General features: G+C 40.0%; 1 protein-coding gene across 6 annotated transcripts; it reads left to right on the forward strand.

Annotated features, from left to right (window-relative positions):
• Nucleotides 1-213: 213 nt before the first annotated feature.
• Nucleotides 214-23,795, forward strand: LOC119743056 (tRNA (uracil-5-)-methyltransferase homolog A-like). 6 transcript variants are annotated; one of them, XM_038219395.1, is made up of 8 exons: nucleotides 214-406; nucleotides 3,975-4,023; nucleotides 4,348-4,411; nucleotides 4,672-4,707; nucleotides 6,354-6,511; nucleotides 19,805-19,880; nucleotides 20,049-20,176; nucleotides 23,651-23,795. In XM_038219395.1, exons 1-6 carry the CDS (start codon nucleotides 225-227, stop codon nucleotides 19,817-19,819), a joined length of 504 nt encoding a protein of 167 aa, XP_038075323.1. In that variant the 5' UTR covers nucleotides 214-224; the 3' UTR covers nucleotides 19,820-19,880; nucleotides 20,049-20,176; nucleotides 23,651-23,795. The 6 variants fall into 6 exon arrangements, with proteins under 6 accessions (XP_038075323.1, XP_038075322.1, XP_038075320.1 ...); XM_038219394.1 differs by lacking the exon at nucleotides 23,651-23,795 and adding an exon at nucleotides 21,952-21,989; XM_038219392.1 differs by lacking the exons at nucleotides 19,805-19,880; nucleotides 20,049-20,176; nucleotides 23,651-23,795 and adding exons at nucleotides 20,880-21,029; nucleotides 21,723-21,771; nucleotides 21,952-21,981.
• The last annotated feature ends 1,810 nt before the right edge of the window (nucleotides 23,796-25,605 follow it).

A 25,605-nucleotide genomic window follows, 5' to 3' on the forward strand; every position in this document is an offset into this window, starting at 1 on the left:
TATGTAGAAAGATGACAAGTTCCACACACAATCCATTACCCTTTGGAGATACGGCGGACACAATACGAGGGCACTATTTGGTCTGGGTCTACTCTTTTGCATAACCTACCCCAATATACCCAAATCAAATAACACCCTTGTATTGTGTCTGCCATATCGCAAAAGGCTTAGAAGTTGAGCTATTCACTTTTTCCAAAATTTGTTAAGACTCTGAAATACTGAATATGTGCTTTTCACATCTTTTCCCAATCTACAGGTTAAACAACACGGTGACTCCACTGTGGAACCAGCCGTATGAGAACCAGCTATCCACCAAACAGACCAACACCAGGGAGTTTCTGAGGAATTTATCCAAGATGCTGCAACGGAACATTGGGGAGATGTCTCCCTGGCTGAAGCAACAAAGGTGAGCTACTCACCAAAGACACGGGATGGTTGTGGGCTAGAATGGAAATGTGATCTTCGTTGACAAAAAACTGTTTCCAGACACAGTTTTCTGGCAAGTGGACTTACATGTACAGCTGCCCTGAAATTTTGTTAAAAGTCCAGAAAATGATGCCTCATTTTTCTTGAGAACATATGAATTTCTTAGCGCAACCTAAGCGACAGGCTTCCGCTGCATTTTGTGCAAAGCGGAAATCCTCCAAAAAACCTCAAAAAACGCACAATTTTGAACCCTCGATGCTTTTAAGTTCGTTCTTTCGGCAAATTGCAAGTTCATTATTCCTCTTTTTAATGATATGTTTAGATTATTTTTTAATTACTTTAAAGATCCGTCATTTTTCAAGTACAAACAGTCGGTATCTCCAATTTTACAATGCAAAAACGATGTTCACGAAAAATCGTGTCACACAACGCGGCTCATATGAACTCACAACTCTGGACGCCCTCTACCGATTTCTTTCGTTCGAGCTAAAAAATAAACAGCATGAGTTTGTCCAAAGCTGATGTAAAAATGAAGTTGATTGGCCAATGTTAAAGCCCGTCCATTTCAGCCTAAAGTTTTTGCGCTAATCAGAAGCGTTGTTTGAAACTGCATTGGAACGTGTACGATCAACAGATGATAATCGACCTACTCCCATCGTTGTGCTGCCAACTTGCTGTTTCTCTCCGGTAAGTTCTCCCCTTTACAATTCCTCAGGGACTCTAAAAGCTATATGATATTCAGGCTTACAGTATAAAGATTCTCTGCATCTAAAAAAATATGAAGATACTTTATCAGAAGACATTGTAACTGTGATGTAAAAGTTGGCTTCTTATGCGATGGAAGCAGCTTTCTTGGCACGCCATGCGTGGCTTGAGCAAGGCACGCTGTGATTTCTGGCCAAGTCTACTTTTGTTTAGGTGTGATTAGACAGTGTTTGTACGTGGGTGAACAATGGTGTGCACTAATTGCACACGTTTTATTGACTAAATATTATTAAATGTAGATATTTCTGTAATGTTTGGCAGCCTACTTGAACTTGGTTGGAGGTATCAACTCAAAAAGGAACGCAATTTACTGTTTAGAAAAGGAAAAAATAAAATATAAATGTTTTTTAATTCCTTTCTTTCCTTATTAGAATCCGATGGAATTAAGGACGAAGAAAAAGATAGACTATTGTGCCCTTGACAGAGGTGAGCCCATCAAAGCTGTGGCGGAGAAGACGTGGCCAACAGCAAAAGCTGTGGTGATTTGAGACAATAGACCGCCCAATCAGAGGAAGTCAGAGCTGCCATATCTTTAGCCACATTTATCTCATTGCCAGAGCTTACTTTTGCCACCAAATTCGAACTATTTTATGTTGAAAAATTATGTATGAATATATATGTACGTATGTTAGTTGTTCCTGATAGCCATTGTAATTGTATTGTGTATTTTGATGTTTTATATTGCATGTTATAATTGTCTTTTATCCATACGCCTTGTTTGATGTGTATGAAATAAAATAAAACAGGAATACATGCAGATAATTTTTTTTTAGTAATAAATGAAGTCACCATATCAGTACTTGTGTCGCCAATTGTTTATGTTCAACAACCACTTCCTCTTATGCAGCCTACTCCCCCACCCCTGCTTTGAAAGTGGGATATTCCATCAGCTCATTGCCCTTCTTCATGGATGAACGAACACCTCACAGACCTTGTATGAGATAAGGGCACACGTAACTCTATGACCCCGTTCCCACTTGATCCACCAATTGGGGGATCTGATCCACCTTTTGCCAAATTGCCGGATCAGATCCCCCAATTGGTGGATCAGATCCGGCAATTGTGTGTAGTGGGAACGCTAACCGTTATAAGGTGGATCAGGATCAGATCCACCTTTTCTGATCCACCTCTGGACCAGGATACAGATCCCCCAATTGGTGAATCAGATCCGGCAATTGCCGGATCACGATCAGATAGGAACGCAAAAGGTGGATCTGATCCGGCAATTTGACCTGTTAACATCCGCCCGGTGCACGAGTGGCGCGAAAATGTTGCGGTCTCATGAACGAAGAAACACGTTTTCAGGCGTGTAGCTCATGTGAACATTTCCAGCGTTTACAACATGCACAATAAACAACCGCTGAACTACGGGCTAGCACCGCGCATGCAGAAGCGCACGTGGTATCCTAAAACTACACTATAGGCCTTATTTTTGTTGCGTGTTCGTCCATTACTAAACCTTTTTCATTCCTGAAATTTTACTTATTTTTCCATCCATAAATGACTCTGAGTCCGCACTCACCAAAATACTTCACTTTGGCACAGAATCATTGAAAAGCTTACGAGTATGCGATGAGAATAGTGCCGATAACGCGGTACGTACGGAGGTGACTAATCTGAAGTATTGATTATAGAAAATTGGAAAATGATGTCGTAGTACATCATGTGACCGTTTCTAACCAATGAGAAGCTTCAGAACCAGGGAATCCCTTATCGATGCATTGGTTTCTGCCGTGATATCACACGTGAGCGGCTCTGTTGGATTTCACCTTTTAATTTATGCACGCACGGATCCTCTACGGATCCGTGATTTATGTTGGTGAATTCGTGTAATTTTTGTCCGTGAATTCTGATAGTGTTGTTTGAAAACTGACCCATCCTGGCCTAGCATGCAACCATGCAACAATGGCACTCCCACAGAGCGCGCGTAATTCCGAACTCAGTGACCTTTCGGACCCAACATTTCCGTACGAAAAGGTGGATCAAGCATAAGTGGGAACGCGACTTGCGGTTTCGTTGCGGTAAGATAACGATCACACCAAAATGCCGGATCTTGATCCACCTTTTTCCAAATCAAGTGGGAACGCGGTGTATGGGCAGATGCACAGCATTTGTTGAAGCTTCTTAAGTGTCGAAATTGGCTTTGAGGAATTCATATGCAATTAAAACTCAGCAAAGGTTTAACCAACTTCTGAAATAAACTTCCTTTCCACACACAAAAGTCCCAAAGATTAAGGGAAGGGGGGGGTTGGTAAAAAAATGTTTACAAACAAAGAGCAAAAAATGAACACAAAACCAAAACTTCACAATTCATAAGCTGCTCTAGTGAGACTCGCACCAACAATCTCCTGCTTCCTAGTGCAGATGTCTTAACTACTTGACCATCAGGCTTGCTGGGGTTGGCTGGCTGGTTCCAATCTGATATAGCAGGTGCCACAATCAATGAGTTTAATTAATTGTTTACTTAGGGGAGTTGTGAATGTGAATACCTGGTTTTGCCCTTCACCAATGTAAATTTGAATGCACTGTATATTCAGTGCTGTCCGAGAGCTTACGAGCAAAGGTTCTGCCAGCTTGCTTGGGTGGGATATGAACCCATGACCTCCTGCTTACTAGTGCAGACATCTTAACCACTCAATAACAGAGCTTGCAAAGGTTAGTGGGCCAGTTTGAATCTTGTGCATATATTGCTTTGGTTATCACAAGAAATTCACAAGCCTGTTGGAGTGGGATTCGAACCCACACCCTCATGTTTAATAGTGCACTCTTCATTTGATTGACAGGAACAGCCACAGTGGGATGGCATGTGAGTTGGAGCCAATTAAGCCATCGGTGAGTAAGCTAGGTGACAAATATTTGTTGATAAAAATATAGATTTTATTTCAATTTATTTGTAGTATTGTTAATGATTCTATGAATTTCAATCTGAATGATAGTTCACTTTGGCACATAGTGTTAGCTTAGCTTGACTGGTGTGATCTTTAAACTCGGGTAGATAGATAGAGACACCTTACTTGTACTAAATTAATATTTCAACCTGGATTTCTTGTTAGATAAACTATACAGCATGTGAATCTTTTGTGGGGTAAATATTCCTGACATTAGAGATGTCTGATTTGTACCTTTAATTTTCATTGTTTGTTTGCACACTCACAGCCAGTATTGGAGAGTTATCGCAACAAGTATGAGTTTACCATCGGCAAGAGTGTAGATGGCATCGGTGAGTGAAACTGGCATTTATTTTTATTTATCCAATCTCTTCATTTTTTGTGTGTATCCGCTCCGTTCACAAGTACGCCTTTGCCTGGATATAAAGTGTGCACACTGGTACATAGTGTGCCTGTTATGAACACCGCAACAGAAAGCTCAAGGATTTTTTTTCAGTTATCCCCCTAATTTCTTGTCAGATCTTCATGAAACTTGGCCCTGGATAAATTGTGCAAACGTTTCAGTTTCATGTCTTATTATTTTCATTGACAGATAACACTGTTGGTTTCCGGCTTGGCGCTTACAAAGGTAAGTATTTCCTCTGAAGTTTCCTTTTTGCAAAAGACGTAGATCAGCTTTTATGTTTGATTGGATCGGCTGTCGAGGGGCATGGCCTATTGGTAGCTAATGCTGATCAATTCCAACCAATCAGAATGCAGCACACAGAAAGATTGACAGGTGTACATATTGTGCATTGTCTAATATGTCTGTCAGGAATTAATTATTGAAAAGAAAGAAACAAGCCACAAAAGCTTAAACCCTTGTCATCCCCCTTGCTAACCAATATGTTGGCTTACTTTTGTGGCACTTTCAACATTGACCAGCAAGCTCTTTTACTCAATAGGGATTTTTCAACAATTACATTTGTACAAGCAAGAATTACATTTAAATAAAAAAATTCAGGAAAATCACTGTTTATTTAAATGTTGCTAGTGTACACCTTTATTTATTTTATCACTGATCTTGCTTTTACACGCAAATTTGTTTGTCCTGTAAAAAGTATGTGACTTTTAGAAACATGGTTTGCCCTGCAATTTTTTTTCTTCAAATATTACTGGGTATCAGAACTTAGACGTCAGAGATCAAACACCGATTTGGTGATAGTACATTTCTGTATTATTTGTGTTTAGAGTTTTAAATTACACAAGGAAATAGCAGCTTTAATGAACATATAAAAAGCAGCAATTCCTCGGATACTGTGCAAATTAAGATACATCTTGTACGATGCTAATTTTACAACGAGATTCATATTTTACAGCATTGATTTTTCATTTACCCAAATTTGAAGTACCCTTGAGTCCATCTAAGAGAAATATTAGAATATTGCTTTGCATTTAAACATCATACAGACATGGAGCTCATAATGTAATACAACAGACTAGTGGTGCTACACAGATTATGTACAATTATAGAGCATGCAAGTCTCGCCAGTTCACATTCACTTTTCATGTGAACATCTTGGTACCAAACACTGACTAGTCTAGCCACAGACTCCCGTGTTTGAATTCACCCAGTGAACGGAAGTGGAGGTCAACATTTTTTCAATTTACTATAGTAATCAACTTGCAATATTTTTTGAATGTGTTGTAAATTGGAATGATTTTTTCTTGTTCAGAACCCATTCTTTGCCCTTGACTGGATAAACCTAGTAAAATCACCTAGGTTTTTGAGGTCAACTTGCACGCTCAATTGACAGAAGTGGAGTACAAAATGCTGACTCTAACTATCAACTACATTTTGTCCAGCTCATAGCTGTGAAGACACCTTTGATCCACCAGACTTAAATCCCATACTGTACATCTAAAGCCTACAATGGTCTCATATATTATATATTGGTGCTCTGCAGCAAAAAGTCTATACAATGCATTTCTCCTTGCTAAAGGATTTTTGAAGAAACTTCGAACAAAAAACAGCACTTTATTTGGTCTTCAAATATAATTATCCACATTGTGCAACATGTATGCACAAAGATTGGTATACATTTGGAATCAGATGCTCCTAATGCATAACTTGCAACTTTGTTGATCTGTTACTTAGGCTGTGTCTGAAACGGGCTTCTAGAGCTATGGCTACGGCTATTGTCAGATTGTTCCCATGTAATTGTAATGGGTTAAGACCTAGACAATATAGCTCCAGCCATATCCATTTTTTTAATCTGTTCATTTGTACATCAGGTCTTGACCCACAAGATAACCATTCCACCAGCACCTCTGACGGACCGGTGACTGGCGCTTCCATAACGGATCCTTATCACTATCTGACGCAACAGCCCTTCACCTCAGAGATCTTCAAGATTGAGATCCAAAACCTCCCAAGACATTTTGGATTTGCGGTGAGTTTGCTCCCATACTTACAACCCTCGATAATGATAATCAGGTGCAAATCCAGGAACATTTGCTCCAAGAAATATGGGAGCGCGGGAAATTTGGATTATAGATGCTCTGTGGTGCAATCTGAGGTGATTCCTGGCCTTTTATAGTCTTTATAAATATAGTCTTTACAAAAATTATATGATGACGTTGAAGAACTCATTTTAAAGCAAGGAAATGTTTTGGACTCCTTGAAAAGTATAATTTGTACTTAAAAGTGCACTTAAAAAATGATGACCAATGGTGAGTTCCAATGGCTCTCCAGCTTGCTGTGTCATACAGCCAGTACACAATGTTTGCAGGCTGATGTTTAATATCAGCGCCGGTATATTTGTAAGGAGGTTGCCCTCCTCCTTCCCTCCTTCTCGCTCTTCTCCCCCTCTTCTTGTCCTTTTTTTTCTTTTTTTTGTTGACTCAATTTGATGGCAGCACGTGCCCCCGCAGACCACCCCTGGATCCGCGCCTAAATTATCATACAGTTTGCGCTATATCGAGAGTTCCTATTGCCAACAATGGTCGGAATTTCTCAAGGTCTTTTAATGGCATTAAGAAATTAAAGGGCCCGTGAAATGAAATATTGAAATATATAAGCCTCCTGTATTTATCAATGTAACAACTACATGTACTTATTTTTTTTCTTTTTTTCAAGTGCACTTTTTACAATGTCCAAACAATTTCACTTTATAGCTTTGGGATTTTCTGTGTAATTGATGAACCTAAATTTCTCTGCATTGTACAAGTACACATAGCAGTTTCTACATTAAAGTATCACATTGAATTCAAGTTCAAGAGCAACTGCACAGTGCTCCACTTACATGGACGGCTTGCACTCATCAGTTACCAGAAAACATTGTTCTTGACAACTTTCCAAAGATTGACTCCCTTCTGGTTCTGGATGTGCATACTGCTGCCCTTGTGCTGATGGCTCAGTGCCAGTCAGCCGGCCAGGACATTGTTCCTGAGTACTTGCAAGTGACTGCTGGCTCTCTGCTGGTTCTGGATGCACACACTGTTCCCCTTACATGGATGGCTTGCAGTCAGTCAGACTAGAGCATTGTTCCTGATGAAAACTTGCAAGCGCTGGGGTCCCTGCTGGTTCTGCATGTACCTCAACATGCACTTGAACATGCTGCTGACTGTGCATGGATGCCTTGCTGCTGCTTTGCCTGGAACATTGTTCTTGACAACCGTCCAGTGACTGCTGACTCGCTGTGTGTTGTGCGTGCCCTTGGTTTGGTGGCTTGCTGCTGCTTGGCCTGGCAGCACGGTGCTCTTGGTCATTTTCCGCCTGTGGAAGCACACGAAGCTCAATCTGCTTCCCTGGCTGCGATGGTCGGCTGGGATTCCGTCTTGGGCAGCAACGACAGCACAGTTTCAGGAATGAGAAAGCCTTGACTACGGCTTCACGAAAGTCAGTGTTTGTGGCACTGTAGACTAAGGAATTAATTGAGCTATTGATCAGTTGCAAAATTATAATGCATGTAGCCAGAATATATACTTTCTCTGCAAGTTCCAGATAGGCAACAATCTGAGAAGTTGAAGTATACTTTGATGCCATTACAAGTACATGTATTGTCATTATTGCAGCTGCAGTGTACAGTGAGTTCAGAATGAAGAAAACAGCAGTGTTGATGATAACCATGCAGAGGACCTTGCCTGCTCGCTTGGGACGGTTCGGAAACAGGGCTGATTGCTTGCGCACTTTCAGTACTACATAGATGTACAAAGCAAGAGTTGCTATCAAAGAGGCAAGGTTGATAATGGAAAGAATCCCAAGGTTGACGTTAGTGGAGACAGCGTCTGTTAATGGTAAGAAAATCAGAATCACACCAACAATAATTGTTGGCACCCAGAGTCCTGCTGATATCTTTGCTGCTCGAGATTTAGAGGCTTTTTCTTTGAACGTTATAGGATTGTACACTGCAGAGAATCTCTCAGCTGCTATGGTAACCACAAAGAAATTAGAAGTAGCAAGGAAAGTGTATCGGACACTTGCTATTGCTGTGACCAATAATTTGTACTCTATAGGTGAAAACAGTGCGAATAAGAAGTCAGTCGTAAGGTAGAGCGAGTCAGCCACAGCCAGATTGGATAAGTAGATGTTGATGATTGAACGCATGGACTTCACTCGAATGACTGTGAAGAGAAAGACAAAGTTCAAGAAGAGGCCGATTGGTGCAATGATTTCAGCACTTAACCATGTTATTTGATTAGCTCTTTCACTGCTCATGTAAAAGTTCTCACGATGCTTTTCAACTTCAGTGTTCCACCCAGTTGATGGAGTGGAGCTGTTTTGGTAGCCATCACCCATAGTTCATGCACAATGTAGCATTGAGTTCCGTGAGCTACATTTTATTCAATGCAGCAAAGAATGTTCTTCTCTATTTCAAGATCACTCCAGATTTATACTCACAGGGATTGTAAGACCTTGAGCAAAGTGTAATTGAAACAGAAAGTTTCTTGTTCTTTTCTCTCTTTTTCCCCCCAACATTTCTGTCGGATTTTAATGCATGTGACTATCTTGTGGTATCAGTTCCTGTAACCAAAGCAGATGCATGTAAGTCAGTTTCACTACTTGCACTGACATGAAATCTGAGAATTAAATTTGTTTCAGTTTTAACGATTGGCTCCAGATTAAACATGCATATTGTGTGCATGTAATTGGTTTTTTTATGCAAGTCGTTCCTTCACAAGGCATAAATGCCACTCAATGTGAGGGCTACGGCACAAGAAGAAAAGACAGGAGAAAAAAAGAGGATGATAGAAAATGAAGACAATTAAGTTTAGTGTGTACGAGAGATGCATGTTCACATTGTGTTTATACAGGGTGATTAAAAAAAAAGTGACCCGCACTCAAGATTTTTTTTTTTACTTAAGCAATCAAATTAGATACACCGAAGAAATATGTCTGAAAAGAGCATGTTCTTCCACTCATCTGAAAAAAACCCAATCACTAAATTTGATCATGCCATCCAAAGTTATGCATGTTTTACTAAAAAGAACCCATTAGTGTAGCTGTCCAAGGAATGCGATAATCTTGAAAGCTAAATGAGCTAAGTGAGAATTACAGATTACACACAAGTATTCAAATACAAATGAGATTTTAATAATTGAAATCAAGAGAAATTGTTACTATGTTGTGTGTTTTGAATATGAGAAACAAGTCAACTCTCTTTTTTCTTCAAAATATCGATGGTGATTTTTGTATATTTTCCTTTGCAAGTTCTCGTTCATTCATGGAGGTGGGAAAACGATGGATGTTTCATTGTCCTCAATGGGTACATGTTTTATCAGTTCGCAGCACGGTAATTGCTAAGTGGTGGACAGCCAAGTTTTGTGATCATTTAGAAATGGACATGAATTGGGAATAGAGTATGCAATTTAAGTGAAATTTTCACAGTTAATAGTCAATAAGATGTACTTTAGGCCAAAAAAAAAATAAGTCGGTCTCTGGTCAGCGCGCGCGTCGATTTTTTTTTTTCCAAAATGTTCCGCGGTAGCTCCAACAGCGCCCTCTATTTCCGCACCTCAATTTTTTTTTACCACAGAGCACCAAGGAATGGGAAATTGCACCAAGGCAAATGATCGAAAGCACCAAGGCAAATTATGGAGGACACGAATGTACATGAGGACACCAAAAAAGCAAAATAGTACCTACCTTGTCTGTACAATCCAAGCTTGAAGAAAAAAAAAAAAAAGCCAAAAAAAAAAAAAAATCCGCGTGGCCGCGTCAATTCCGGAACTTTGGTCTGACCAGAGACCGAATTTTTTTTTTTGGCCTTATCCGTGTTAATTTTTAACATAGAACAAGCTAAATATTTTTAATATTTTTTTTTCAAATTCGGTCACTTTCTTTTGGACTCATCCTGTAGTTGGTTCAACCAGTCACATGGGAATAAACTTGATGAATACATCCTGAAAATGGCTTCGGGGATAATGACAGTATATGGATGTGATTGGACGGAGGAGTTGGTAGTTGGTAGTTGGTTTCAATTTGGTCATGTTACTGATGACGGAAAGTAACATTCATTCAAAACATCTTTAAAGCACTAATTTTACTATGTACAAAGGTAGATGTAGACAACAGCAAAAAAGAGGAGATTTTCTTTTCTATCAATCCTTGCTGTCTTTTTTCCCAAAATGAATTGTGTTCTTCCCTTGGATGTTGATTTATTTACCCATACAACAATTCTGTACTTCCCTTCTGTTTGATATTCAATCTGATAAGGAATGAAGTCAAATGGAAGTTTTTATTCACAAATCACGATTTGATTTCTGTTCATCAGTTGCCTTTTTTTTCCTTTCCTGGGCGAATGTTGGTTGTCATTTGATAAGAGGTTTTTTTTTCACTTGCTGGGGTTGTTGTCATCTGAAATCAGTCTCTGCCTTGCCTGACAATCACATTGATGTTGTCATATTCTCAGTTTGTTGATGGAACAATTTCTTTGCAAGACAATTTGCAAGAGCTAACTACCAGGTCTAACTACGTGGTGGCATGATTTAGTAAAGGTTTGCGGTACCACTATGTAGAAGGAAGATATGTGGCTCTGAATACTATGTAAATGTTTCAATGCTAATCATAATTGTATTGGTTATATTTCAGTGATAGATATGAAGTGTTTGAGGACCTACGTGGATCTGTTTGGGCCTACAATGACGCCCATTCAGGATTCGGGATTACCCATCGAGCACTGAAAAAGATAGGAGAGACCAAGGCCAGTTTCTTTGGTGAAATTATCCAGTCAGGTAAGACAAACATCTGTGAAGACTCATTTGCATTGGTCCGCATCTCCATTCTGTGTGAATGATTGTGAAATTTGAAAATATGAAACAGAAAGAAGGAATCGACTTCAGTACAATTGGTTTTCATCCATTTAATTATTGCTATTCTTTTTTATTTATGTACTTTTTGTTGCCCTGGCCGAAGTATTTTACAAACACTGTACACTCGAGTGTAGTCCGAGGGCTTGCTTGGAACAAAAACACAAGCTTTCTACGGGTTGGACACAAACCCACAATCTTCTGCTTCCTAGTGCAGATGCATTAACCACTCGACCACTGAGCCTGCTGTGGCAAGCTGGCGGTTTGGAGTCTGATGTAGCAGCGCTTAACCCAACTTTGTTTGTGTAGGAGGTCATTAGTTTGAGTCCCACCTAAGCCTTCGGACAACACTAAGTGCACAGTGTTAACAAAATATGTCGGCGAAGGGCAAACAAAAATCCAATATAAAAAAGATAATTTACATCTCGTAATTTTTTTTTTCCTGCCCAGGTTCCCATCCAGATGATCCTTGATAAGACAGCAGACGGTACAGGCATCGACTCCAACACCCTAGCCTTACAGATGAAGGCCCATCCTGAGCTGAGGGACAAGCTTCATGTCGTCACCTCATGGGGGCCTTTGCCTGTCTACCCTGGGGTGGTCAACTCAGAATGACCTGGTAGGTACAGTGGACTCTGTGACCAAGTACCAGTGTTGTAGTCAGGTCACCAACATCGAGTCCGAGTCCGAGTCTCCAATCATAGTTCATGCCATATACTGTTTAAGAGAAAACCCACGGAGAAGTATTGCCCAGAAAAAACAAAAAAGAAAGATTAATCGCAACAAATCCAAAGAGTGGTCGGGTTGTGCCCGACCACTCAAAAATCTGATTTAAATCAAATAAATCTGATTTTTTTTATTTTATTTTTTTGAAATCACAAAAATCACCAACCTGTTGGTTTAAATTTGTTTATGTTACTGATTATGGAAAGTAGAATTCACATTGTTCATGTATGCGGATCTTTGTATGGTAAATAACAACAAAAAGACAATTTTCATTTTAAAAAGTCAGTGCTGCCTGTCCTCAACAACGTTTTCTTCAGCTGATGAATTTTTCAAATGCTATGTTTTATTTTAAGGGAAAAGTACTTGTACTTGTTTTGCCAGTTTAGTCATCTGTATGCAACCCTCTGAAAAAAAGTTCTTTTTGGTTGTATTTGCACACTATGAGACCCGCCTGCTGAGTAGACTGGTTCCTGGTCATTGTATATTCTGATAGGGGTGCCTTGGAAACAGTCAACCACATGAGAACTGAATAAAAGTCAGGCTGCATTTGTTCCTTCATTTTCATTTTTGTGTCCCCACTCACAGCCAGTATTATACGCAACAAGTGTGAGTTTACCATGGGCAAGAGTGTAGATGGCATCGATAAGTTAAACTGACATTCATTTTTATTTATATCCAATCTGTTCATGTTTGTTCTGCATCCTTTGGATTGGATGGTTTCTGGGCAACTCTGAAGTGTCGTTGGTGGGATGTGAACCCCAACCCCCTGCTTATAGAAACTCTCTCATTCAGGGTCAGATTGAGACCAACTGTCCCTTGACCTACTGGCAAACTGGGTCTCACGGCATAAACACCAGGGTCCCCTCCCATGTTTTGACCAGGGCGGTGGGGGATGGGCAATGGCATCATCATGTGTTAGGGGACAAGGCTGCTCATTGAATCCTGCCAATATGACTTTACAAAGAAGTTGAATTAGTTCTGAGAGAAGCAAAGAGTAACCCTAGGCACTCTTAAATGAAAGTCAAATTTGACATCAAAGCGTTTCTTTTCTTGTTTTTTTTTTTTAAAGATAGAGCACACCTATCCACCATTTGTGTTCAAGGCACTGCATCATTAAGTAAAAAGTGCACATTGCCTGGAATGGACAAAACATTTTCACACAATGTGCCTGTTATGAACACCGCAACAGAAAGTTTCAGGAATTTTTTTCTCAGTAATTCCCCTAATTTCTTGTCGGGTCTTCATGAAACTTGGCCCTGGATAAATTGTGCAAACGTTTCAGTTTCATGTCGTATTATTTTCATTGACAGATAACACTGTTTGTTTCTGGCTTGGCTCTTACAAAGGTAAGTATTCCCTCTGAAGTTTCCTTTTTGCAAAAGACGTAGATCAGCTTTCATGTTTGATTGGATCAGCTGTCGAGGGGCGTGGCCTATTAGTAGCTAATGCTGATCAATTCCAACCAATCAGAATGCAACACACAGAAAGATTGACAGGTGTACATATTGTGCATTGTCTAATATGTCTGTCAGGAATTAATTATTGAAAAGAAAGAAACAAGCCACAAAAGACTTAAACCCTTGTCATCCCCTTTGCTGACCAAAAAGAGCTCAAACACCGATTTCTGTATTATTTGTGTTTAGAGTTTTAAATTACACAAGGAAATCGCAGCTTTGATGAACATATAAAAAGCAGCAATTCCTCGGATACTGTGCAAATTAAGATACATCTTGTATGATGCTAACTTTACAACGACATTCATATTTTACAGCATTGATTTTTTCAATTTCCCAAATTCGAAGTACCCTTGAGTCCATCTAAAAGAAATATTAAAATATTGCTTTGCATTTAAACATCATACAGACATGGAGCTCATAATGTAATACAACAGACTAGTGGTGCTACACAGATTATGTACAATTATAGAGCATGCAAGTCTCGCCAGTTCACATTCACTTTTCATGTGAACATCTTGGTACCAAACACTGACTAGTCTAGCCACAGACTCCCGTGTTTGAATTCACCCACTTCACCCAATGAACGGAAGTGGAGGTCAACATTTTTCAATTTACTATAGTAATCAACTTGCATCCTAAGACTTAAAATGCAGAGGTGGATTTCATAAAATCAAAAACTGAAATATGTTTCAAAGGCACCTAAAAAATTACATATTTACAGTGGAAAAACGTCGGGTGTATCATATATGTAAGTGCCAATATGTGTATATTTTCACACTGAAAAAGTAATAAAAAAAATTGTTCTTTTAAACATACACGAAAAGCTCATTAAAGTAACAATTAAAGCTATAGTCCATCATTGGCAGCCGTCCGAAAAGTAACTGGCGTAATTACTGTTGAAAAACAAACTTGGTTGAAAGATAGTAAGGGAACTAAACTCCCTGTGAAATTATTCTTTCTGGGAAGCTGTCATTTTGAAGTAATCAACGAAAGAAGGCATTTCCAAGGGTGATTCTTAAGAAGCACCGTTGGAAAATTTAAATTAGTAGTTCGTTTTGTTATTCAGCGCAGCGCGCACAAGTATTGGAACGACGCACACGCGCGCGGTTGTTATAATTCGTCGGATCAGTGCGCGACGCCGCGTATAGCTGCAATTCAAAACATGATTCAGTAACTTTTGATTTGAAATTGAGATCTTTGAATGCTGGTTTTCTCGGAATGTACAGCTGAAGCTTAGCTGAAACTTCATCAGGTTAGTTGCTCAGTATCCTTCATTAGATTTTGAACACTTTTGTTGCTTCAAACGAACAAAATGCACTAATTACAAATGATGGACTATAGCTTTAACATAGGCCCTAGTGGGATTTGTAATTTTTGAACCACTTGCATACATACATTGAATGAGTTCCAGCTGTTCGCTTCACTGATAGTTGGTTGCAATCTGCTATGGGCCTGCACATTACTGATGTCATGGCAGGTTCAGGTATTGGCAATCTGCTTTTACTAAAATACATTTGAACTCCAGCATCTTATGCTGTCAATATTTCTTGACATCAAATCTCCTTGGCATTTCAGTGAAGTAAATGTATGAACAAGCCTTAAATCTGCTCTACAGTTTAAACACTACACAGCTCCCCCTACGTGGATGGCTTGCACTCATCAGTTACCAGAAAACATTGTTCTTGACAACTTTCCAACGATTGACTCCCTTCTGGTTCAGGATGTGCATACTGCTGCCCTTGTGCTGATGGCTCGGTGCCAGTCAGCCCGGGACATTGTTCCCGAGTACTTGCAAGTGACTGCTGGCTCTCTGCTGGTTCTGGATGTACACACTGTTCCCCTTGCATGGATGGCTTGCAGTCCGTCAGACTAGAGCATTGTTCCTGATGAGAACTTGCAAGTGCTGGGGTCCCTGTTGGTTCTACATGTACCTCAACATGCACTTGAACATGCTGCTGACTGTGCATGGATGCCTTGCTGCTGCTTTGCCTGGAACATTGTTCTTGACAGCTGTCCAGTGACTGCTGACTCTCTGTGTGTTGTGCATGCCCTTGGCTTGGTGGCTTGCTGCTGCTTGGCCTGGCAGCACGGTGCTCTTGGTCATTTTCTGCCTGTGGTATCACACGAAGCTCAATATGCTTCCCTGGCTGTGACGGTTGGCTGGGATTCCGTCTTGGGCAACAACGGCAGCACAGTTTCAGGAATGAGAAAGCCTTGACTACAGCATCACGATAGTCAGTGTTTGTGGCATTGTAGACAAGGGAATTGATCGAGCTATTGATAAGTTGCAGAATGTCTTCAGATATAATCAGAGCTTGTAGTTTTTCTGCAAGTTCTAGATATTCAACCTCTTGGGCCGGTCTAGTATAACTGTTACGTACGATTCTAATAATTGCACTTGCAATTTCTAGTGAGTTCAAAACGAAGAACACAGCAGTATTTATGATTATCAAACGGAGGACCTTGCCTGCTCGCTTGGGACGCTTTGGCAGCAGGGCTGATTGCTTGTGGACTTTCACTACTATGTAGATGTACAAAGCAAGAGTTGCTATTAAACAGACAATGTTGATAAGGTGAGCAATCCAAAAGATTATTTCATAGAAGACGGTGTCTGTTATTGGTAAGAATATGAGAATCACAGCAACGATAATTGTTGGAACCCAGAGTCCTGCTGATATCTTTGCTGCTCGAGATTTAGAGGCTTTTTCTTTGTGTATCAGAGGATTGCGCACTGCACAGAATCTCTCAGCTGCTATGGTAACCACAAAGAAATAAGAAACCGTTATTAACATATAACGAACGCCCCGGGCTGCGACTTGCAAGGAGTCTATTGGCTGAATAAACAGTGCATATAGTAAGTCACTTGAAAGGAAGAGTGAGTCAGCCACAGCCAGATTGGATAAGTAGATGTTGATGTTTGTACGCATGGACTTCACTCGAATGACTGTGAAGAGAAAGACTATGTTGAGTAGGATGCCGATTGGTGCAATGATTTCAATACTCAACCATTTTATTTGAAGAAGTCCATGTTTAGTCTCGTGAAAGTTGACACGAAGCTTGTCAATGTCACTTTCCCTCCCAGTTGATGGAGTGGAGCTGTTTTGATAGTCATCACCCATAGTTCATTTACAGTGTTGTATTGATCGTCATGCCGAACATTTTGTGCACTATTGGAAGATCACTCCTGTTTTGCCTTTTAACTGAAAATTTACACTGTACATTTCTTATGAAAAATTTTCATAATTGTTTGCATTTGTAATCTTTTTTTGGTTTTGTTTTTACAGCAGTGTTACAAAAATAATCAACACAGTTTCATAATTGACATTGGCATGATAGTTGCCATTTTTGTATAAGTTGTGTATACATTCTTTTAGTTTAGTGTCTTTCCCTCCCATACATTGCATACACATGTGCGCCTTGTTCTCCAACCCAAACTATCCCGAAACCACAAAATCCCAGCCCCTGAATAAAATTGTACTTTGATGGATTCAGAATTTTAGAACACATGTGTTTCTGTAGCTTTAGATGAACAGATAATGTGATATTAGTTTAGTCTTGTTGGGATTTTGGAGAATTGATAAAGCTTCCTTAGAGTTAAAGAGTTAAATCTTTGATTAACCCTAACCTTTCCCAAATCCTTCAAAATGTTGTTTGCAAAATAAAGGATTTTGCAGGATTGTGGCTGTGCGGCAAAAAAATGTGTGGCTGTTTTTTACGGATGCACTGTGTCAATGACTTATGGGCCAGACCTTGTGTTGTTTATATGCTCAGCCATTCATAAATTTAGGCCTACCGGTAGATTATACTTGAAATCCTCCACACTGCTCCAGGATGTCCCTTGCCCTGTCTCAACATATTGGCAGTGATTGCTGGAGGATTTTGCAGGATTGTGGCAGTGGTTACCCCATTCTAGAAATAATTGATAATTTTGCAGGATTACGTTTCCCGTTTTCTAAAATCAAAATTCTGTTTTCTTAACATTGAAATGTCCATGTTTCTTGGGTTTCTTGAAAAACAGAAACCACGATCACAAACAACACTTGAAGTTTCGCTCTAGATGTCAACGCACGCACGCGGCTGAGGGGGAATACAGAAAATCATGTATAATACATGTACATACACGTCCATGGAATACAATGGAATGTCATTCTGTGATGCATAATTCGTGACGGACGGCTTGTCTGTGCACCGATTCGGAACCACTGTGCACGCAGTGAGAGCCGAAAAGGTCGTTTAGTAGTTTTGATGCGATGATGTGGTATTCTTGGTTTCAAGATGTTCTTTGCGGTATCCAGCATTTGAATCGCATGATACTGTGTGTGCGCATGTTGCACGGACCGCACTGCGAAAAGCGTCGTGGAAATAAGTTATGTACATCCAGTCGAGTGTGAAAAGATGGTAAACTGAAACTGTGTTGTAAATCAATCTGTTCAGCAAAATGTTGCAAATATTGCAACAGTATTTGCTCTGAATCGAACACGATACAGTTTAGGGCAATTTCAGCATTATGTAATGTTCATGGCAGGGATTTACAAAGCTCAGTGATTTAACCTAAAAGCTTATTTTTTGAAACTCACACATCCATGATCTACATGTTGTTATGGTGCAGGCAAGGGCGGATCCAGAACAGACATTTTTTTTGGAGGGGGGGGGGGGCCCAAAAAGAATTCCTCAAAAAAGTTGGTCCCAAAAATTTTTGAATTTGATCTGTGTTAATCTTTTTGAGGAAAAGATGATGGTGTACACAGTACCTGCCTTTATTGCGACGTCACATTAAAAAAAAAAATGGGTTCGTTTTTTGGGGGAGGGGCCATCCGCCCTTGGGTCCGGTGATTACAAAGTTTCAAGAAAGGAATCATCAATTAGATATCATGGTTAATAACTGGCTCTGTCTTGGAGGTTACACTTCCTTTCATAATGCTAGAATTGCAGATGTGTGTATTTCTTTTCATTCCGACAAGACTCACAAGGGAGCTGTAATCTATTTGGAGCTGTACTAAATCTTCACAAATGTCCAATGTACCGTAGCTTGCTTACATGTAATTCATCTGTTCTTGATAAAATGGAGGGGAAAGGTTATATTTTCGAACTTCCCAGCAAAAAGGGAATCTATTACTTTTTTCTTTCATTTGATGATGATTGTTGCAAAGACTGTACCATGGGTTTACTACATAGAGTTGGAATTTGGAGTGTTCAGGAAACTTGCCATCACATATAACCAGCAAGATAGGGATGAATGAGACATGAAAGAAAAACTGGCGCCAGAAAATTCTAGTCAGGAGTGAGTGACATGGGAGCTTGTTAAAGAGTGAAAGTTGAGTGGGCTGATGTAATGAAACACAAATAAGAGCACAGGGAAACTTGATACAAGTGTTAGTTTTGGTGTTTAGATAATCAAGAAAGAAATATAAAATACAGATATAAATAGTCACTGCATCAACATAGCATTGAAACCACACTCTCCTCCTTGAAATGGAAAGTGTACTTAGACTTCTGTTTTCAATTGTTATATTTAGAAAGCATCCGTGAACTTTTCTTCTTGGTTTGGGGACAAACTGATCCACTTTGCTAGCAGGCTGGTTCCTGGTCCATGCATTACCGATACTGATTGTGGGGCAGGAACCAGGCAGCCTCGCGAGAACAGAAATAACTTCTGGCAGCCAATAATTTGAAATTGTAATCTAAAGTAATAATTCAATAACTAAACATTGGCTGTTTGTTTTTTGTTTGAAAGCGAATAATTGTTATATTGCTAGAAAAACAGCAATTCAGAAAAGAGTATACAGTGTTTATACATCGGCGAAGGACAAAACCTAATATTGATTTACATCACCCCAACATAAAATTCCATCTTATATGAATAGTTAGATGCGGTACTCACTGCTACTCATAAGAGTCGAACCAGCCAACCGATCCCGCAAGCTCGGTGTTTGAGTGCTGACACGTCTGCACTAGAAAGCAGGAGTCCCACCCGAGTGATTTTTTTCCAACTTTCACTTGGGAGGTAACACACCGAGTATACAGTGTTTACATGTGAGTGAAGGGCAAAACCAAATACTATATTAGAAAAGAAATCTCATTTTTGGGCTGAAACTCGGAAAAAGCACAGGGAACACAACTTTAAATCCTCCCCCCCCCCCCCAACACAAACATTCCATCTTACAAATATTTACCGGTATCTCCTTTCCTGTTACATTCAGTGCTTGCAATGGATTAATTGATGGAAATCCAATTGTTTGTTTCATCTCTCAGCTGCCAAGAAGATAAGGAGGAGGCATTGAAAGTACTCAACGGACACAAATGGAAGGGACAAGTGCTCAAAGCCAAGGTATTCAATATTTTGTGGTTTAACTATTGTCACAAGCTTCTGTTGGCACTTGTCACTGGATTTAAATGAATGAGAACTGCCTCAGCATTGGCTACCTGTGCAAGGGGTCTCGTGGCTGCTATTGCTGTGGTTACAGGTTCATTTTCCCGCACTGACTCTTTTCCGCAGCTCGCCAAGCCAGTTGAGGACCTGTACACTAAGAGCCTCGCTCTGAAGAGAAGCCAAGAGGAATCTGATGGAAACACCCAAGAAGCTAAGAGGAGGAAGGAGGAGGACAGCTTACCAGTAGAAGAGAGGTGAAGACATTGAGATAGAATGCAGGGTTGGGCTGGATTCGAACCACCATCCATTAGAAAAGTACTAATGTGATTTCCTTCACTGTAGTAGATTTTTTGAGTAGTTCAAGTAGTTCATGATCATCACAAGAAAACCATTCTTACATCCAGAGATTACTATTTTAAGAGCCCAACCGGTCAGTTCCATAGCTCATTTGACATTGTGAACATGAAATATGTTGAGTGGAATAGTTACGTGGTCAGTTTTCTCATCCTTGTCATTTATTCTCCTTGAATGGAGAGCATCAAAGCTTCCATGTCTGTGTAGAGTTTGTGATTCACACTGTAAATGACTCTTATTTTATCTGATAAACTTTTCAAGTTGAACACATTTCCCTCAGTGTTTCAAGCCTAACATTTACTTTACACATGCACCACCAGAACTACCAACTGAAGTTATGAGAATGGTTGTATGTAGAAAGATCACAAGTTCCACTCACTATCCATTACCCATAATGAGATATGGCGGACACAATACGAGGGTGATATTTGGTTTGGGTGAGTCTTTTGTATTGACCCCAAATTTACCCAAATCAAATGGCGCCCTTCGATTGTGTCTGCCATCTCTCAAAAAAGGGTAATAGCAGTTGAAGCGTTCACAATTGTGAAATTCTTAAGACTCTGAAATACTGAGTGTGCTTTTTGCTCTTCTCCCAATCTGCAGGTTAAACAACATGGTGACTCCACTGTGGAACCAGCCGTATGAGGACCAGCTATCCACCAAACAGACCGAGACCAGGGAGTTTCTGAGGAATTTATCCAAGATGCTGCAACGGAACATTGGGGAGATGCCTCCCTGGCTGAAGCAACAAAGGTGAGCTACTCACCAAGAACACAGGATGGTTGTGGGCCAGAATGGAAATGTGGTCTTCCTTGACAAGTAACTGTTTCGAAACACAGTTTTATGGCGAGCTGCCCTGAAAACTTGTTAAAACCCCAGAAAATGTAGCCCATTTATTTTGAGAATCAGTTAAGGTTTTATCAAATTTTATGAAATAAGCTCCCTTCTCCACACACACAAGTCTTGTAGAATAAAAAAAACACACACAAAACAAAGGAAAAAGCTCACCAAAAAAAGTTTACAAAAGCTGCTTGAGTGAGACTTGCACCAACAACCTCCTGCTTACTAGTGCAGATGTCTTAATTACTTGACCACCAAGCTTGCTGGGGCTGACTGGCTGGTTCCAATCTGATATAGCAGGTACCACAACCAGTGAGTTTAATGGATTGTTTACGTAGGGGAGTTGTGAATGTTAATATCTGGTTTGCCCTTCACCAATGTCCTTTTGAAAGCTTGCTTGGGTGGGATGTGAACCCATGACCTCCTGCTTTACTAGTGCAGATATTGCAACGACTCGACAACAGAGCTTGCCAAGGTTGGTCAGCCAGTTTGAATCTCGTAGGTATATAGCTGTGGGTACCATAAGAAAACAGTCACAAGCTTGCTTGGCAGGGACTCGAACCCACGCCCTCATGTTTAATAGTGCACTCTTCATTTGATTGACAGGAAGAACCACAGTGGGATGGCATGTGAGTTGGAGCCAATTAAGCCATCGGTGAGTGGACATAAAGTGTGCACACATGTACATAATGTGCCTGTTATGAGCACCGCAACAGAAAGTTTCAGGATTTTTTTCCAGTTATTCCCCTAATTTCTTGTCAGGTCTTCATGAAACTTGGCCCTGGATGAACTGTGCAAAAGTTTCAGTTTCATGTCTTATTATTTTTATTGACAGATAACACTGTTGGTTTCCGGCTTGGCGCTTACAAAAGTAAGTACATGTATTTCCTCTTTTGAGAGCAAACCCTGTTGGAGCCATGTACATAGCTATTAAATACTGACACTAAATGTCAACAAACGTGTGCACTAATCATAGCATGCAGGCGCGGCACTACGCGTATATCCCCATCCCTGTGAAATGAATACACGCGGGGCACGGGCCAATCAAGCGTCGGCGTGGTTGTTTGAATTGCAAACCCTGAGTTCTGTGTTATATTGTGCAGTTGAGTGGGAAAACTGCACTCCAGGTTCAGTAAACCCACCAGGGAATCCCCCCATTTTCAGGCGAGTTTAGGGGTTTGCTCTTTTGAAATCACTGTTAATACAAAATTTAAAGTCTAATTGATGTTTTCATGGCAGTCTTAATGCTAGCTGAACTTACATGATTGCAGAAAAAAAGGCTTTCGTTTGGACCCCTTTTTTTCTCCACTTGTTGCTGGCTTTCGTTCAGTGAAAGAGGCCTTCGTTTTTGTTTATTTCGCGAAAATAACTATGTCGCATTTAAAATATTAGACGTAGATGCTAAGGATATATAGATTTTAACCTAGGTAAAGGTAAAGGTAAAGGTGTTATAGCTGTTACTGGCCGTAGGGGCAGTGGGATGTTAGAGGTCCACAGAAGCGGAACCCAAACCACCAAAAATATATTTCATATTTAAAAATATATGTAGCACAAAACGTAATACAGGCTGGAAAGCCAATTAGACAAAAAAAATTAATGAAATTGCTCAATATCACCATTTAAACACAATGACTCTAAAACCTGTTTCGTCAAAAAAAAAATCCACTGTTTTTTAAAAGACTTTTTTTTTAAGACGGACTTTGTTGAATGTTTTTAACTTTTAAGCTGAGGTTTTATTGCTGGTGATGTTTGAAGACAATTGTGACGATTCCTGAAATCGCATTTTTTGGACGAAAGAGGTTTTGTGGTCATGTGTTTAAATGTTGATAGTCTTTGAATGGATTGAGCTATTTTAGTAATTTGTTTCATCTAAAAGTACCTTATGAAATTGGCTTTCCAGTCATTATTATGTTTGGTGCTACATATTTTTTTTAATTTGAAATTTAATTTTGGGGGTTTGGGTTCTGCTTTTTTTTACTCAGCCTGTAGTTCATGATCAGCACAAGAAAACCGTTCTTACATCCAAGATTACTATTTTATGAACCAAACTTGTCAGTTTCAAAGGCCAGTTGACATTGTGAACATGAAATTTGTTGAGTGAAACTGTTACGTGGTCAGTTTACTCTTCCTTGGTATTTGTTTTCCTTGACGGGACAGCATCAAAGCTTGCATGTCTGTGTAGAGTAAGTTGACCACATTTCTCTTGGTGTTTCAAGTCTAAAATTTACATTGTGCATGCACCACTAAAACTACGAACTGAAGTTAAGAGAATGGTTTAATGTATGAAGACAGATCACAAGTTACTCACACAATCCATTACCCTTTATGAGATATGGCGGACATGATACAAGGCGCTATTTGGTTTAGTTCAAGATATTTGAATTTACCCCAAATTTACCCCAATCAAATGTCGCCTTCCGATTGTGTCCGCCATATCTCAAAAAGGGTAATAGCAGTTGAAGCATTCATGATTATGAAAATTCTTAAGACTCTGAAATACTGAGTGTGCTTTTCGCTCTTCTCCCAATCTGCAGGTTAAACAACACGGTCCCTCCACTGTGGAACCAGCCATATGAGGACCAGCTATCCACCAAACAGACTGACACCAGGGAATTTCTGAGGAATTTATCCAAGATGCTGCAACGGAACATTGGGGAGATGTCTCCCTGGCTGAAGCAACAAAGGTGAGCTACTCACCAAAAACATGGGATGGTTGTGGGCCAGAATGGAAATGTAATCTCCCGTGACAAAATTTTTCCAGCCCTAGTTCTCTGGCCAGTGGACTTACATGTACAGCTGCCCTGAATATTGATAAAGCCCCAGAAGATGTTTCCTCTTTTTCTTGAGAATCAGTTAAAACTCACCAAAGTTTTACCCAATTTTCTGAAATGAGCTGTCTTCCCTACACACAAAAGTCACAAAATTAAAAAAAGAGGAAAACCCAAACACAGAGCCAATCAATTCACAGCTGCTTGAGTGGGACTTGCACCGGCTACCGATGAGAGTTGAGGTGAACCCCAACCCCCTGCTTAGAGAGACTCTCTCATTCAGGGGCAGATTGAGACCAACTGTCCCTGGACTTAATGGCAAACTGGAGAAATACTGCTCGTTGAAACCTGTCAACATGACTTTGCAAAGAAAATACAGAGATGAAACTTTTCTGATTTTAATCGGAAAACCAACTTTTTGATTTTTCCAACGAAATTTCTGATTTTTTTTTTACAGTGTTTCCCACAAAATTTGATTTTGTAAGGATTTTTCTCACAAAATGTCATTTTATTTCAATCATAATTTCGAAGAAAAGTCGATGAAAAGTCGATGGAAATGTCACGTTAAAGTCATCGCGAACGTAGTTTTAATCTCTTTCATCAGTCGTTATTGGAGTGTTTCAACGGTAGAAACACAGGGCATAACACTGATCGGAGCCTTCTCCGGCTGGACAAAAGGTTAAACATTGACAGCTAGGCGACATGGACAAATCACTGTGTCGCACGTGCGTGCGAATATGCAATGGTACTAGCATACGTACGTACCGCACCGTACCGTCCGCTAGCACATGGCCGGTCGGGAACGGGTTGCCTTGTGAACGATCCAGTGGATAAAATCATCATGTGCGATTTTCGGAGGTTTCAAATTTAGTTATACTCTGTTCCTTGCTCTATGGTTATACAAAGTGCAATGCTTTAAAAGTCGTGATGATTATCTCGAGAATAGCGAAGAGAGCATTAGCGAAACACTTCACTGGCATTTGTTAGAAGAGAAAGACGATAATGCCTGATTTTTCCCCATGTATGAATGCAAGTGGAGCAGTGGAGTTAAGTGGTTGAATGGACATGATTGAAGCACCATGAACGGTGCCCTTGTCTTTCGGACTTTCCCTAGACTTTCTCAAGTAAGAAGTGAACTTCTTTATTGATGACTCCATTACTCTAACTGTAATTCGGGCATTTTATGCAATGAAAACACTGACCATTTTTTTCATCGTAAAATTTTGTTTGAATCAAAAATAAAGCAGGAGTAGGTGTCCAGAAATTGGGCATGAAGTGTATTGCACATGCATGTACATGTGTGTAATGCAACGTGGCCCAGATTTCGGACACGTATTTTTCTTCGGCATATTTTCTGATTTTTTGGCCAAATGCCAGTTTCATCTCTGAAAATAAAGTAGTTCTGAGAGAAGCAAAGAGCAACCCTAGGCACTCTTAAATGAAAGTAAAATTTGACATCAAAGCGTTTCTTTTCTTGTTTTTTTTTTAAGGATAGAGCACACCTATCCACCAGTATTGGTGTTCAAGGCACTGCATCATTAAGTTAAAAGTGCACATTGCCTGGAATGGACAAATAGTGTGAACACATGTAGATGTGAATGTGATGTGCTTTGAATGAACACCGCAACAGAAAGTTGCAGGATTTTTCTCAGTTATTCCCCTAATTTCTTGTCGGGTCTTCATGAAACTTGGCTCTGGATAAATTGTGCAAACGTTTCAGT

The sequence above is a fragment of the Patiria miniata genome, unplaced genomic scaffold (assembly GCF_015706575.1).
Source record: "Patiria miniata isolate m_02_andy unplaced genomic scaffold, ASM1570657v1 HiC_scaffold_6, whole genome shotgun sequence".
Lineage (NCBI taxonomy): Eukaryota > Metazoa > Echinodermata > Asteroidea > Valvatida > Asterinidae > Patiria > Patiria miniata.

Bases quoted from the DNA above. Each gene is read 5' to 3' on its own strand.
- LOC119743056 (XM_038219391.1), top strand. From the start codon at position 225: ATGTGCTTTTCACATCTTTTCCCAATCTACAGGTTAAACAACACGGTG. The intron at 407-3,974 runs GTGAGCTACTCA...TTTGATTGACAG, and splicing joins CCCTGGCTGAAGCAACAAAG to GAACAGCCACAGTGGGATGG. The intron at 4,708-6,353 runs GTAAGTATTTCC...TTTGTACATCAG, and splicing joins CCGGCTTGGCGCTTACAAAG to GTCTTGACCCACAAGATAAC.